The 13,163-nt window shown below is 44.7% G+C and overlaps 1 protein-coding gene and 1 pseudogene across 1 annotated transcript in view; both read left to right on the top strand.

Annotated features, from left to right (window-relative positions):
• Positions 1–1,117, top strand: part of LOC129380007 (collagen alpha-6(VI) chain-like) — a 38,839-nt pseudogene extending 37,722 nt beyond the window's left edge.
• A 1,541-nt stretch (positions 1,118–2,658) lies between these two features.
• Positions 2,659–13,163, top strand: part of LOC129379987 (thyroglobulin-like) — a 28,528-nt gene continuing 18,023 nt past the window's right edge. Inside the window, 13 exon segments of the mRNA XM_055060943.1 lie at positions 2,659–2,673; positions 8,437–8,604; positions 8,684–8,779; positions 9,346–9,454; positions 10,002–10,099; positions 10,622–10,774; positions 10,843–10,999; positions 11,107–11,213; positions 11,372–11,515; positions 12,739–12,903; positions 12,906–12,923; positions 13,000–13,107; positions 13,110–13,163. The exon segment at positions 13,110–13,163 is cut by the window's right edge and continues 279 nt beyond it. Of these exon segments, the coding sequence (XP_054916918.1) occupies positions 8,710–8,779; positions 9,346–9,454; positions 10,002–10,099; positions 10,622–10,774; positions 10,843–10,999; positions 11,107–11,213; positions 11,372–11,515; positions 12,739–12,903; positions 12,906–12,923; positions 13,000–13,107; positions 13,110–13,163 (1,183 nt within the window). The 5' untranslated portion in view covers positions 2,659–2,673; positions 8,437–8,604; positions 8,684–8,709.

The raw sequence follows: 13,163 nt of genomic DNA, 5'->3' as shown, positions 1-13,163 counted from the left end.
TAAAAAAATCCCAAAACAGAAAAATAATTTAAAATCTTTTAACAAACATTTTAGATTGAAAGAAGTAAAAAACTCAACTCAGCAGATCTGAAGCATTTATGCTGAACGGATGTAGAAGTTATGAACCAGAGAATAAAAATGATTATTTCTGTTCAGCAGCTTTGCTTGTTCCCTCCAGAAGCTGACCTCTGAACTCTGACCTTTGTGCAGACGTGTGTCTCCTGGTTCAGAACAGCGGCGGCTGCAGGAAGCCGTCCGTTCTCTGGTTCCACGACTTCCGGACCGGCCGCTGCGCCCGCTTCGTCTACAAACGGCTGCGGCGGCAACCAGAACCGCTTCCGGACCCGCCAGCGGTGCGAGGAAATGTGCGTCTCGAAGAGCTGAGGTTCTGGTCGGGTTCTGGTCGGGTTCTGGTCGAGTTCTGCTCGAGTTCTGGTGAACTCATTACCCGGACCGAAACCGCAGGACGGCGGTTCTGTTTTCCATCCTGTGTAGTTTAGAGATAAAATACTTTAACTATACCACTGCTTTCCTCTCTGACCTCGTTTTAATTTCTTGAAAATTCGACCCAAACGACTTTAGTTTTCTGGAATAATTATTTAAATCGATCAGTTTTTGCTCTTTTTCCTCTTGGATATAAAATCCAGCAGATTTTCATGAGCTGAACGATGTTGGCATCAAAACAAGGAAATAAGCAACTCGGTTCGTTTATCTGAAGGAAAATAAACATTTGATGTTTCAGTAAAACATCTTGACAAGTTTTTTTATCTTAAATTTGAAATGTTTTTATGTATTTGGCTCCGAATACGTTGTTTTTTTTAATCAAATTGCCTTTTAGAGTCTGTTTGCTCCAGGTAATGATAAATCGATTGCTGAATTGGTAATAATCGATTCATCGTTTCAGCCCCTGTGGATTGTTGAACTGCTCACTTTGATCATAGTTTGGTTTTAAAAAATGTTTCTTCCAGATTTCTGCAGGAAATTGAAGGTTTTTAGTGTTTTGTGTCTGAAGCACATAAAGTTTCCTATGTTTTATTTTAGATTCAGCAGGTTTACATGACAACCAACACAACGTAATGCTCAACTGTGAAGTAATAAACAATAAGAACAAAACTCATGACTTTCAGTTTGTTTTTATCGCTAAGAGCCTGAAAAGTGTGGAGTGCCGCTGTTACTCCAGCAGCAGCCAATCAGATGAGCAGCAGTGAGTCGCTGCTCATAAAGAAAAGCTCTAAAACTTGGAATTAAAATGTTTAATGTGTCTTCAGATAAATGTGAAGCAAATAACCAGGTTTTATCCATAAGTTGTTTTTACCTCAGTTAAGCTCCGCGGCGCCCCCTGCAGCCCAGATTCTGCCTTTATGAACCTGACTCACATATTTACATCATTGATCCAAACATAAAGTGGGTCAAAATGGAATTAGACTCTGAACGAGTCCTGCTCTCACTTTCTTTGTTTGACAACAAATGAAAGCAGATTCAGAACCAAACCGAGAGCCGAACCGTCAGAACTGTCCCGGCGCCTCTTTTCCACCAGATTATTCATGAAATCAACAAAATGTGACATATTTAGGTTTGAATTAAAATACTACTTGCTTTCATAAACAATAATTCTCAATAAGTATTTGTTATAATTTAGTTAAATAAGTAGAATATTGTGTAATGGACTCACCGGACTGTTAGCTAGTAGCTACAGTCAATCTGCCCCTGGTGGACAAAAAGAAGTTTTTATAATGATCTTTGATTAGATAAACATTTTTTCAAAAAAAGATATTCAAGTAAATGTAATTGATTGACTAACTAATTGCCACCCAACTGATTGTTTCGTCCTGTTTGTCACAAAAAAACTGTCATAAAGTTCGGTTCTTTCATAAATTTATTATGGGTCTGCTGAAAATGTCACCAAATCTGCTGGGTCAAAGATATACATACAGCAACATTAGTATTTGGTTACATGTCCCTTGGCCATTTTCACAGCAACTAGGCGCTTTTGGTAGCCATCCACAAGCTCCTGGCAAGCTTCGAATGTTTGACCACTCTTCTTGACAGAATTGGTGCAGTTCAGCTAAATGTGATGGTTTTCTTGCATGAACCTGTTTCTTTAGCACTGTCCACATGTTCTCAATGGGGTTTAAGTCAGGACTTTGGGAATGCCATTCTAAAACCTTAATTCTAGCCTGGTTTAGCCATTCCTTTACCACTTTTGATGCGTGTTTTGGGTCATTGTCCTGTTGGAACACCCAACTGCGCCCAAGACCCAATCTTCGGGCTGATGGTCTTATGTTTTCCTGCAGAATTTGGAGGTAATCCTCCTTTTTCATTATACCATTTACTTTCTGCAAAGAACCAGTTCCACTGGCAGCAAAACAGCCCCAGAGTATAATGTTCCCTCTAAACTGCGCGCCTGCGCAATCGCGCACTGCTCACATATTCTCAGCGCACAAGAAAATCTATGTAGCGCATAAAATAAAGTCCAACGTAAAGTGGACATTGAGCTCAGACATCAGTTTTGACTATGGACCAATAAAAATTTTTTCCCGTACTACTTGCTATCGAACTCAGTGAGTGACAGGAATCCAGCCAATGATACGATACGGTTCACTTTCGCTACGCAGCCAATCAGCGCATGCTGTGTGTACGTGGGTTACGTGCCTTGGTCATATGGTCGTGCAGGTGAGAATAGTGCGGTAGAGTTAAGAAACGTGAAAGCCATCACCTTATCATGTCTACGTGGGTGTTTGAAACCTGTTAATTTAATGTCATTCAATGTTAAGTTAATCTACTGAGGCTATCTAGTGGCAAATGTTATAATTTTGTCTATTACTGGCTTACTGACGCCATCTTGTGGTTACTTTTATTACTACACTTGTTTACCAGAAAGGAAGAAAGCCGTTGTCCATGTAGTCCGAAAGAGGCCCTCTTTGTTGTGTTTTCTTTAATCTAAGTGCAGAAACGGCATCGTCTGTAAGTGCTGTTCTAATTTGATTGTCATATAAATCAGAATTTCTAACCCGTTGACATGTTTATGTGACGATAGATATTTTTTACTCGTGTTAGCCGACGCGTTAGCCTAGCTGGCATTCATTTTCTGTACCTTTGTGTGTTACAGTTTTACACGATTCTCATTAAACCCTGCTAAAGAACGAAATGGAGTGCTTCTTGGTGGACGGATGGGAAAGTGTTTAGCTACCTGTATAGCTGAGTTACTGTTAAAAGTCACAGAGCTTAGCGAGGCCAGGACAGTGGGACATCCACTCACCAAGGCAAAGTAAAAAAAAAAGAAATGCACTTCTTCTAAGACCAAATGGAATCAAATCAAATGAAAGGAATGGTCTGCATTTGATATTGAAATGTTGAGTTCAGACTTTTGACTATGGATAAGCAGACATTTGTACACTGGCAAAGAAGTATGAGGCCATTCTCCTCCACCCACAGATTATGGAGGCCATTAATAGTCAATATGCTGAATTCAAGAACATAAAGCAAGAAGCAGACTGACCATCAACCTGGGCTAAGTGAACAACCACTGGAGAAGTGAGAAGGGCAGACGTGAAAAAAACTATAATTAAATATTTTACAAGAATTTATACTGCATCACAAGCTACAGAAAACATTTCATTGTGCAAAATGTGAATGTTTTAATATGAACAAACATTTATGTCTGAAAGGTGTAATGTCTCATTTCTCACCCTGGCTGAAGCAGAACTCTTACTTATAGCATGCATCTCATGGACAGCAATGTTTTCTTTTCTTTTTTATTTTAATTGAGCAAATCACTTAAATTAAAAGCAAACGAATGAAAATTGCTGATGTAATTTGATTTTTTTAATAAGCCATGCAACTTTCTATGATCCCAGATTTATGATACTTGTGCGTGGCCACGCTGTGTACACTGATGATGCTCACAGTGGTCCTCAGTGTGTCCAGGAAGCTTGTGTGTACGCCCAGACACATGAAACATTAGAGGGAACATTGCTACCACCACCATGCTTGACAGGCATGGTGTTCCTGGGATTAAAGGCCTCATGTTTTCTCCTTCAAACATATTGCTGGGTGTTGTGGCCAAACAGCTCAATTTTTGTTTCGTCTGACCACAAAACTTTCCTCCAGAAGGTTTTATCTTTGTCCATGTGATCAGCAGCAAACTTCAGCCGAGTCTTAAGGTGCCTTTTCTGGAGCAAGGGCTTCTTCTTGCACGGCAGCCTCTCAGTCCATGGCGATGTAAAACACGCTTGACTGTGGAGACTGACAATTGTGTTCCATCAGCTTCCAAATCCTTGCAGACCTGCTTTTTGGTGATTCTTGTTTGACTCTTGACCATCCTGACCAATCTCCTCTCTGCAGCCTGTGATAGCTTGCGTTTTCTTCCTGATCGTGGCAGTGACACAACTGTTCCATGCACTTTATACTTGCGAATAATTGCCTGCACAGTTGCTCTTGGGACCTGTAGCTGCTTTGAAATGGCTACAAGTGACTTCCCTGACTTGTTCAGTCAATAATTCACTTTTCAGATCCAAACTGAGTTCCTTTGACTTTCCCATTGTAGCTTTTGTGGCTGAGTCTGATCGCTGGGTCAAATGAGCCCTATTTCAATGGGCTCATGAGAAGTGAACATCTGTAGTCAATCAGAATCACTTACAAGAAGTGAAGAGAGCATGACATGAGCTAATTTGATTGACACAACTCTCTACATCACCAAAATTTACAATTTATGTTGCTGTATGTATATTTTTGACCCAGCAGATTTGGTGACATTTTCAGCAGACCCATAATACATTTATGAAAGAACCTTTATGACAGTTTTTTTGTGACAAACAAGTATGTGTTCCAATCACACTATCACAGAAAAATAAGAGTTGTAGAACGTATTGGGAACTCAAGACAGCCATGACATTATGTTTTATACAAGTGTATGTAAACTTTTGACCACAACTGTATATATATATATAAAAAAAATAAATAAAAAAAATTTCTTCTCACCCACCGCGGGTGGTTCTTATCCTCTGAGCTCGGGTCCTCTACCAGAGGTTATATAGATCTATACTATATATATATATCTATATCCTCTACCAGAGGCCTGGGAGCTTGAGGGTTCTGCGCAGTATCTTGGCTGTGCCAAGGACTGCTGCACATTTCTGGACTGAGATGTCTGATGTTGTTCCTGGGATCTGTTGTAGCCACTGCTCCAGTTTGGGGGTGCTGCCCCGGGCCCCGATGACCACAGGCAACCACTGTGGTCTTCACCTTCCAGGCCCTCTCCAGTTCCTCCCTGAGGCCCTGGTATTTCTCCAGTTTCTCGTGCTCCTTTTTCCTGATGTTGCAATCACTTGGTATTGCTACATCTACCACAACGGCTTTCCTCTGATGTTTATCCACTACGACAATGTCTGGTTGGTTCGCCATTACCATTCTGTCTGTCTGGATCTGGAAGTCCCACAGGATCTTAGCTCTGGCGTTCTCCACCACCTTTGGGGGTGTTTCCCACTTTGATCTCGGGGTTTCCAGTCCATATTCTGCACAGATGTTTCTGTACACTATGCCTGCTACTTGGTTATGTCGCTCCATGTACGCTTTCCCTGCCAGTATCTTGCACCCTGCTGTGATGTGCTGGACTGTCTCAGGGGCCTCCTTGCACAACCTACACCTTGGGTCTTGTCTGGTGTGGTAGATCTGGGCCTCTATTGCTCTGGTGTTTAGGGCCTGTTCCTGGGCGGCCAGGATGAGGGCCTCTGTGCTGTCCTTGAGTCCAGCTTTTTCCAGCCATTGGTAGGATTTACTGATATCAGCCACTTGGGTTATTTGCTGTGGTACATCCCATGTAGGGGCTTGTCCTCCCATGATGGTATCTCTGGCACCTCAACCTCCGTTCCCTGCTGTCTGAGACATTCACTGAGCACATTGTCTGTTGAGGCTTTGTCCCTGATGTATCTATGGATCTTAGTTGTTTCGTCCTGGACAGTGGTTCTCACACTCACTAGTCCTCTGCCTCCGTCCTTGCGGCTCGTGTACAGTCTCAGGGTGCTGGATTTGGGGTGGAACCCTCCATGCATGGTTAGTAGCTTTCTGGTCTTAATATCTGTGGCTTTTATCTCCTCCTTTGGCCAGCTGATTATTCCAGCAGGGTATCTGATTACTGGCAGTGCATAGCTGTTTATCGCACGGATTTTGTTCTTGCCATTGAGCTGGCTTCTCAGGACTTGCCTTATTCGTTGGAGGTATTTAGCTGTGGCTCCTTTCCTTGTGGCCTCATCGAGGTTGCCATTTGTTGTGGTACTTGTAACTATGTCTGCTATTGTTCCTTGTGGGAGTGAGATCACTTTCCCCCTCTTTGTGATCAGCCGACCACACTTCTCTAGTCCCAATGACATCCCTAACCCTACATGTTCAAGCCATTTTCCCATGGGGCCGAGCTTCGGGCCCCATCAGGTGCAGTCGGTCTTCAGTGTAGAAATGGACGTTTAGTCAGAAAAGTAAAATCTTGGACCCAAATGGCTGAAAGTGAATCAGTTGCTGCTTCTACGGCATAGGTGTCAAACTCTGGCCCGCGGGCCAAATTTGGCCCGCTGTGTAATTATATTTGGCCCGCGAGGCAATTTCAAATCAATATTAGAGCCGGCCCACCGGTATTATACGGTGGCAATGCGGTGACGCCACATTCACCGGTTATACTACGAATCCATAATCAGTGGCGGAGCCAGAGGGGGGGCCGGGGTGGCACTTGCCACCCCCAACAGAGCCCTGGCCACCCCTAGTGCCACCCCACTGGAAATGGTAATTTTAAAATATAATACTTATGAGATCGGCAAAGATTTGCCAGGAAAACTGTAATTTCCGACTGTCCCTGAAGGCAGCCCGATGCCCGACGCTGTTCATTGGTTAAACTGACATGTGGGTCCTGCTTGTTCAAAAACACATCCGCGGCTTTAGAGTCACACCGTCCAGGAGTTTTGCAGGTATTTACGACATTTTACCGCTCAGCAGTAACCGCTGTTACCTTCCTAATGAGAGGCGGCACTTGTCATACATTTCTAAAAAGAAAAAAAAATGGTTGTGCACCGCTGCGTAGTGCCTCGTTTATTATATTAGCCATGCTAGTGCTGGTAGATCGTGTTTTAGACAGATTCTTTTAACATGTTTTAGTGACATGCTGCCCTCTAATGTTTTATATCTCCCAGCTCTTGCTTGAAATGTGTGGTAAGAATATGAGAAAAACCATTAAGTTTTATAATGACTGAAATGTAAGTAGGCTATGTCAAATGAAAGCTTTGAATTATAACCTGACTAGTTATATTAATTAATTTTGAACGAAAGGAAACAAATATGTTTTTCTTTTGTTCCATGGAATGGTCCATTTATATATGGACCCTCTGATAAAGCCTTGCTCACCCTTTGGTCACCCCTTGAAAAAAAGTCTAGCTCCGCCACTGAGAGGCAGACACGCCTTCTCCTCTGTGTCAGTAGCACTTATGGTAGAGGACATGGGTGTATTATGAAGGTGGTGATCCGTCTTCTTGCACACCAGCACTTACCTATGTGAGCAACTTTTCTCCTCAATAAAAATGATTAAAACATCTCACAGGAGACGTCTGACTGACGAACACCTTTTTTTCGATAATGAATCGTTTCGTCATACCTGTCATTAATGACATTGATGAACTCAATGTCATTAATGACAGGTATTTGGCTTGGCCGCATCAGAGTAGATCAGTGTGACGCAAAATGAGCAATAAATAAGTTTTCTATGCACCTTTTCTTGTTAGCCAAGGCCTGAATGGTTTATTCATAGTTTATTTAATGATTTATTTTCAAATTTATTAGCCTGTGTACAAACCTAATTTTGACATTTAGGTCAGAAAGGAGGCATTCAATTTTTATTTAATATGTTTAATATTTTTTTCATATATTAAATTTTATTTATTATATTTTATTTATTATAATATGTTTTATTATTATTAGCAACTCAATTTTGCACACCTGCACTTTTAAGTTAGATAAGCTTTGCTTGTTCAATATTTATTGTTATTTTAGAACTTGTTTGGGTCCATATCAAAAGATTCATTTGTTCAACCTTGGCCCGCGACTTTAAATTGGCCCACTGTGGGCCAATTTAAAGTTTTGGCCCACTGTGTATTTGAGTTTGACACCCCTGTTCTACGGGATGCCTGGAAAGTCGAGATAAGAAAAAATCCAATCTCTTTTAACTTTCCCAGTTTCTGTGTCTGAGTCATGAACTTTGAACTGCAGCTGATGCAACAGTTTAGTATTTTCTAGTTAATTATGTTTATTTAATGACTAAAGTTGTGAGGGCTTCAGATCTCTGCTGTTGGAAAAGCTGCAGTAATTAATCTGCTTTGAAATGTTTCTGATCTTTAGGATCTCATTAAATGACTGGTTCTGTTTTCCAGCAGCTTGTTTTTCCTTCTCCGTCTCTTCCAGGCCGTGACGCTGAATCTCCAGAAACTGCTGAGTCAGACTCTTGATCCGCCTGTGAACCTGAACTGTAGGAGCTCCAGAGAGGCTCTCATCCAATCAGAGCGCAGCACAGCCTGTCAGCCCGCCCCCTCAGCAGCGGCCAAGGAGCTGCGGCTCCACCTGAGCGGCCAGGTGAGGAGGAGGAGGATGAGGAGGGATGAAGATGTCCTGCTGGCTCGGTGACTCAGCAGGTTTTGGGGTTTATAAGCAGCAGATCTGAGGTGAAGAACAGAGACGATGGCCGGGCTGCTCTGCACGGTGTGGATCCTGCTCTGCAGCGCCGCCCTGCTGGACGGGAGGGCTTCAGGTAAGCGCACCTGTCCGTCCGTCCCGCTCTGATGATTCGCTTCAGTCAGGTTGGTCTGTTTGGTCTGTTCACAAAGAAACAAACTGAGTTTGCGTTAAATGATCGTTTTTTAGTCTATAAAATGTCCATCAGTGTTTTATCTGATCAGCAGCAACATATTTATCTTCCCTCCAGTTTTAAACATTCCTGATTTTAGAGAGAATCCAGTTTCCTTGGAAAATTGACGTCATTGTATGGAGCTACATCGGAGCCTTAAAGTTTGTTCAAAACAACAAAAAATGAAACAGAAAAAAAAAACCAGGAATCTGAAAAGTATTTTTGAACATTTTTTGAACATCCTCTTTTTCTACTTTCAAATTTTTATTTTCATAAAAAGACAAAAACAAATGCAGTTTCACATCTTTTTTTGTTTGTTTCCAGTTTAATTTTTTTCCTTTTGACCAAACGTTGTGGCCCTAATGTAGCTCCGTACCAGTGAGCTGGTGTGCAGCGAACAGCTGGAGGTTTTGCTTATGTGCATGAGGAGAGTTGAGTGGATCCGGCATGTCGGTGCTTTTCGCTGTCAGAGTACCAGCTGGAGTCGGAGGCGCTGAGCAGATGTGAGATGCTGCGGAGCGTCGCTGTGGGAACGGAGCAGGAAGAGGCGGCTCAGTGTCTGGATGACGGCAGCTTCAGGTACCTGCAGCACAACGTCTGTCCCTGCTGCTCTGCAGGAAATATCTCACAGGACACTTTACAAATAAGTTAACAGCTTCAATTTTCACCATGTTTGTTCTTCATTTGTCAGAGAATTTTAAATTAATTATTAAATATTGACTTAGAAACTAAATGATTAGCTTTAAACTAAACATTCAAATTATTAAACATCTCAGCAGAATAAAATTTTTTACTTTCAAACTAAATATTTAGTTGCTGGCTCAACATTTTGTGTGAAACTAAATATTGACTCTGAGCTCAACACTGAGCTCCAGCTCTGTCGCTAATGTTTAAAGATTTGGCTCGCTAATAAAATATTTGGTTGGAAATATGAATTAAGTTACTTGGTGAAACCTTTTTTCTCTTATTACAGGTTAAATGACACAAATTATTGTTGGTAATTTTACAAACATCACCAAGCAGAACTTCTGCATATTTATACGACATATTTGAGTTTTTATTCTGCTGAGATGTTTAATAACTTTCATCCAGTTTCTGGTTGATTTGAACTGATTCCTCCCTCCAGGCCTGTGCAGTGCAGTGGGCGGAGTCAGGAGTGCTGGTGTGTGGACGCCGAAGGTCAGGAGGTCACAGGGACTCGAACCAACAACTCCATTCCTCACTGTGAGCAAAAACCCACAAAATGACAATTCTAACGTTTCCTGTTGCTTTTTAATTCACTTCAGGAAACTCAAAGCTGCTGGAGGCAGAATGAATCTGATTGGACATAAAGTCCAAACCAAACATCAAACCAACTGCTGATGGAGCCTGAAAGGTTAAAGTCTGATGTTTACGGTCTTAAAGGTTGCGAGTTCGATCCCAGACAGGCCCACAAATATCATGTCAAAACAATAATGATCCAGAAAAAAACAACTGACTTCAGTTTTCTGAGTTTAATAAAAAAACTTTGTACCATTGAGCAGGTTTGGTTGCTGTGGCAACAGGTTTGGTTGCTGTGGCAACAGGTTTGGTTGCTGTGGCAGCAGGTTTGGTTGCTGTGGCAACAGGTTTGGTTGCTGTGGCAACAGGTTTGGTTGCTGTGGCAACAGGACAGGTGATGTTGAGACACTGGAGCTAAATCTGAGGAAGCACCGGTTCCTTTAGTTTGACTTTCTGGAGGAAGGTTCTGAAGCTGTCCGGTTCCAGGTCCGACCCCCTGCCAGCTGCAGGCCCTGCTGCAGTGCGCCCCCTCTGGTCAGTTTGAGCCGGTGCAGTGCGACTCCAGGGGGCGCTGTTGGTGCGTGGACCAGGACGGCATGGAGCTGTACGGCACCAGACAGGCCGGGAGGCCGCGCCGCTGTGCGTATCCGCAACAGAACCCTTCCTTCCTGCTGCGGCCCTGACTCACTGCGACCTTTGACCTTTAGGTCCCAGCAGCTGCGAGGTGAGGTCCAGGCGCCTCCTTCACTCCTCGGCCTCCTCGCCTCCTCAGTGCGCCGCAGACGGCAGCTTCCTGCCTGTTCAGTGTAAATTCATCAACACGACCGACAGAACGGAGCTGGACCTGCTGCTGGCCTTCAGCAGGTACTGGCTCACCTGGACGTCCTCACCTGCCCACCTGGACGTCCTCACCTGCCCACCTGGACGTCCTCACCTGCCCAGGTACTTAAATCTTCTGCCTTCTGCTCCAGCGCTCCAGAAGCATTCCAGACCTTCAGGAAGTTCAGGAAGTTTTTCCCGCTCGTCTCCTCCTACTGCTTCTGCTCAGACAGCCGCGGCAGGGAGCTGCAGGGGACAGGTGAGCCGACCCGGGTTCTGGTTCTGGTCCCAGACACTTTGACCGGATTCCTGTCCAACTTCCGGCCGGTTCAGGGATCCAGAATGATGGCGGGTCCAGGTCGACCCGATAGGAAACGTTCAGATGTTGCATTGATGCAGGTGTGACTTCCTGTCCAGGTGTGGAGCTGCTCATGTCTGAGGTGTACGACTCGGCGTTCGCCGGTTCCCCTTCGCTTCGCTCTTTCGCTCAGACCGACATCTACAGAGTCCTGCAGAGGAGGATGCTGGGAGTTCGCCTGGCCCTCACCGGACGCTTCAGATGTAAAGACTTAAAAATATGTTTAAAACCTGATACAGTTTTAAATTAAAGGTTTAATTTGACATTAACTTTTTATTAGAACTGGTTAGTTGTAACCTGGTTAGATCAATTTGACTGGTTTGTAAAACAGGTTCAACCAGTTTCAACTGGTTTTGAAGCAGTTTTTACTTGTCAGAACCAGTTCTAACCCAGTTTGACCCAGTTTGAACCAGTTCTGACCCGGTTTGAACCAGTTCTGACCCGGTTTGAACCAGTTCTGACCCGGTTTGAACCAGTTCTGACCCGGTTTGAACCAGTTCTGACCCGGTTTGAACCAGTTCTGACCCGGTTTGAACCAGTTCTGACCCAGTTTGACCCAGTTTGAACCAGTTCTGACCCGGTTTGAACCAGTTCTGACCCGGTTTGAACCAGTTTGAACCAGTTTGACCCAGTTTGAACCAGTTCTGACCCGGTTTGAACCAGTTCTGACCCGGTTTGAACCAGTTCTGACCCGGTTTGAACCAGTTCTGACTCGGTCGGAACCAGTTTTGACCTGGTTTGAACCAGTTCTGACCCAGTTTGACCCAGTTTGAACCAGTTCTGACCCGGTTTGAACCAGTTCTTACCCGGTTTGAACCAGTTCTGACCCGGTTTGAACCAGTTCTAACCCGGTTTGAACCAGTTTGACCCGGTTTGAACCAGTTCTAACCCGGTTTGAACCAGTTTGACCCAGTTTGAACCAGTTCTGACCCGGTTTGAACCAGTTTGACCCAGTTTGAACCAGTTTGACCTAGTTTGAACCAGTTCTGACCCGGTTTGAACCAGTTCTGACCCGGTTTGAACCAGTTCTGACCCGGTTTGAACCAGTTCTGACCCGGTTTGAACCAGTTCTGACCCAGTTTGAACCAGTTCTGACCCAGTTTGAACCAGTTCTGACCCAGTTTGAACCAGTTTCTGACCCAGTTTGAACCAGTTCTGACCCGGTTTGAACCAGTTTGACCCAGTTTGAACCAGTTTGACCCAGTTTGAACCAGTTCTGACCGGTTTGAACCAGTTCTGACCCGGTTTGAACCAGTTCTGACCCGGTTTGAACCAGTTTGACCCGGTTTGAACCAGTTCTGACCCGGTCGGAACCAGTTCTGACCCGGTCGGAACCAGTTCTGACCTGGTTTTAACCAGTTCTGACCCAGTTTGAACCAGTTCTGACCCGGTTCCAGCAGCTCTGAGATCTGTCCTGCCCCATCAGGTCCGTCTCCCTGTGAGGAGGAGCGGAGGGCGGCCCTGGAGTCGTCCAGCGTCTTCGTCCCGTCCTGTGACGCTGGCGGCCGGTTCAGCGCCAAGCAGTGCCAGCAGGGGGCGCTGTGCTGGTGCGCGGACCCCTCAGGGAGGGCGCTCACTGGGCCGCGGCGGCCCGGGACGGCCTGGTCTGTGGTGAGGATGAGCTGCATCCGTTCGCTCGGCTCTCGGTCCAAAGGGAGAACTGATTCTCCTCCAACTCCGCCTCCAGGTTCTGGTCCGGCCGACTGCCCCGCCCAGCGCCGTCTGGCTCTGTCCCGCATGTTCTCGGGTCCGGTCCGTCCCCCTCAGGCGTCCTCTGGTTCAGCAGCTTCCTGTGTGTCCTCCTGCGTCCTCTCAAGGTTCTGGGGTTTTCGGACCCGACCTCCTTCCTGC

This window comes from Poeciliopsis prolifica, unplaced genomic scaffold, assembly GCF_027474105.1.
Source record: "Poeciliopsis prolifica strain line A6 unplaced genomic scaffold, Auburn_PproV2 SCAFFOLD063, whole genome shotgun sequence".
Taxonomy (NCBI): Eukaryota; Metazoa; Chordata; class Actinopteri; order Cyprinodontiformes; family Poeciliidae; genus Poeciliopsis; species Poeciliopsis prolifica.
The sequence above is the reverse complement of the archived record's forward strand: the minus strand, read 5'-3'. Positions and strand labels throughout refer to the sequence as shown.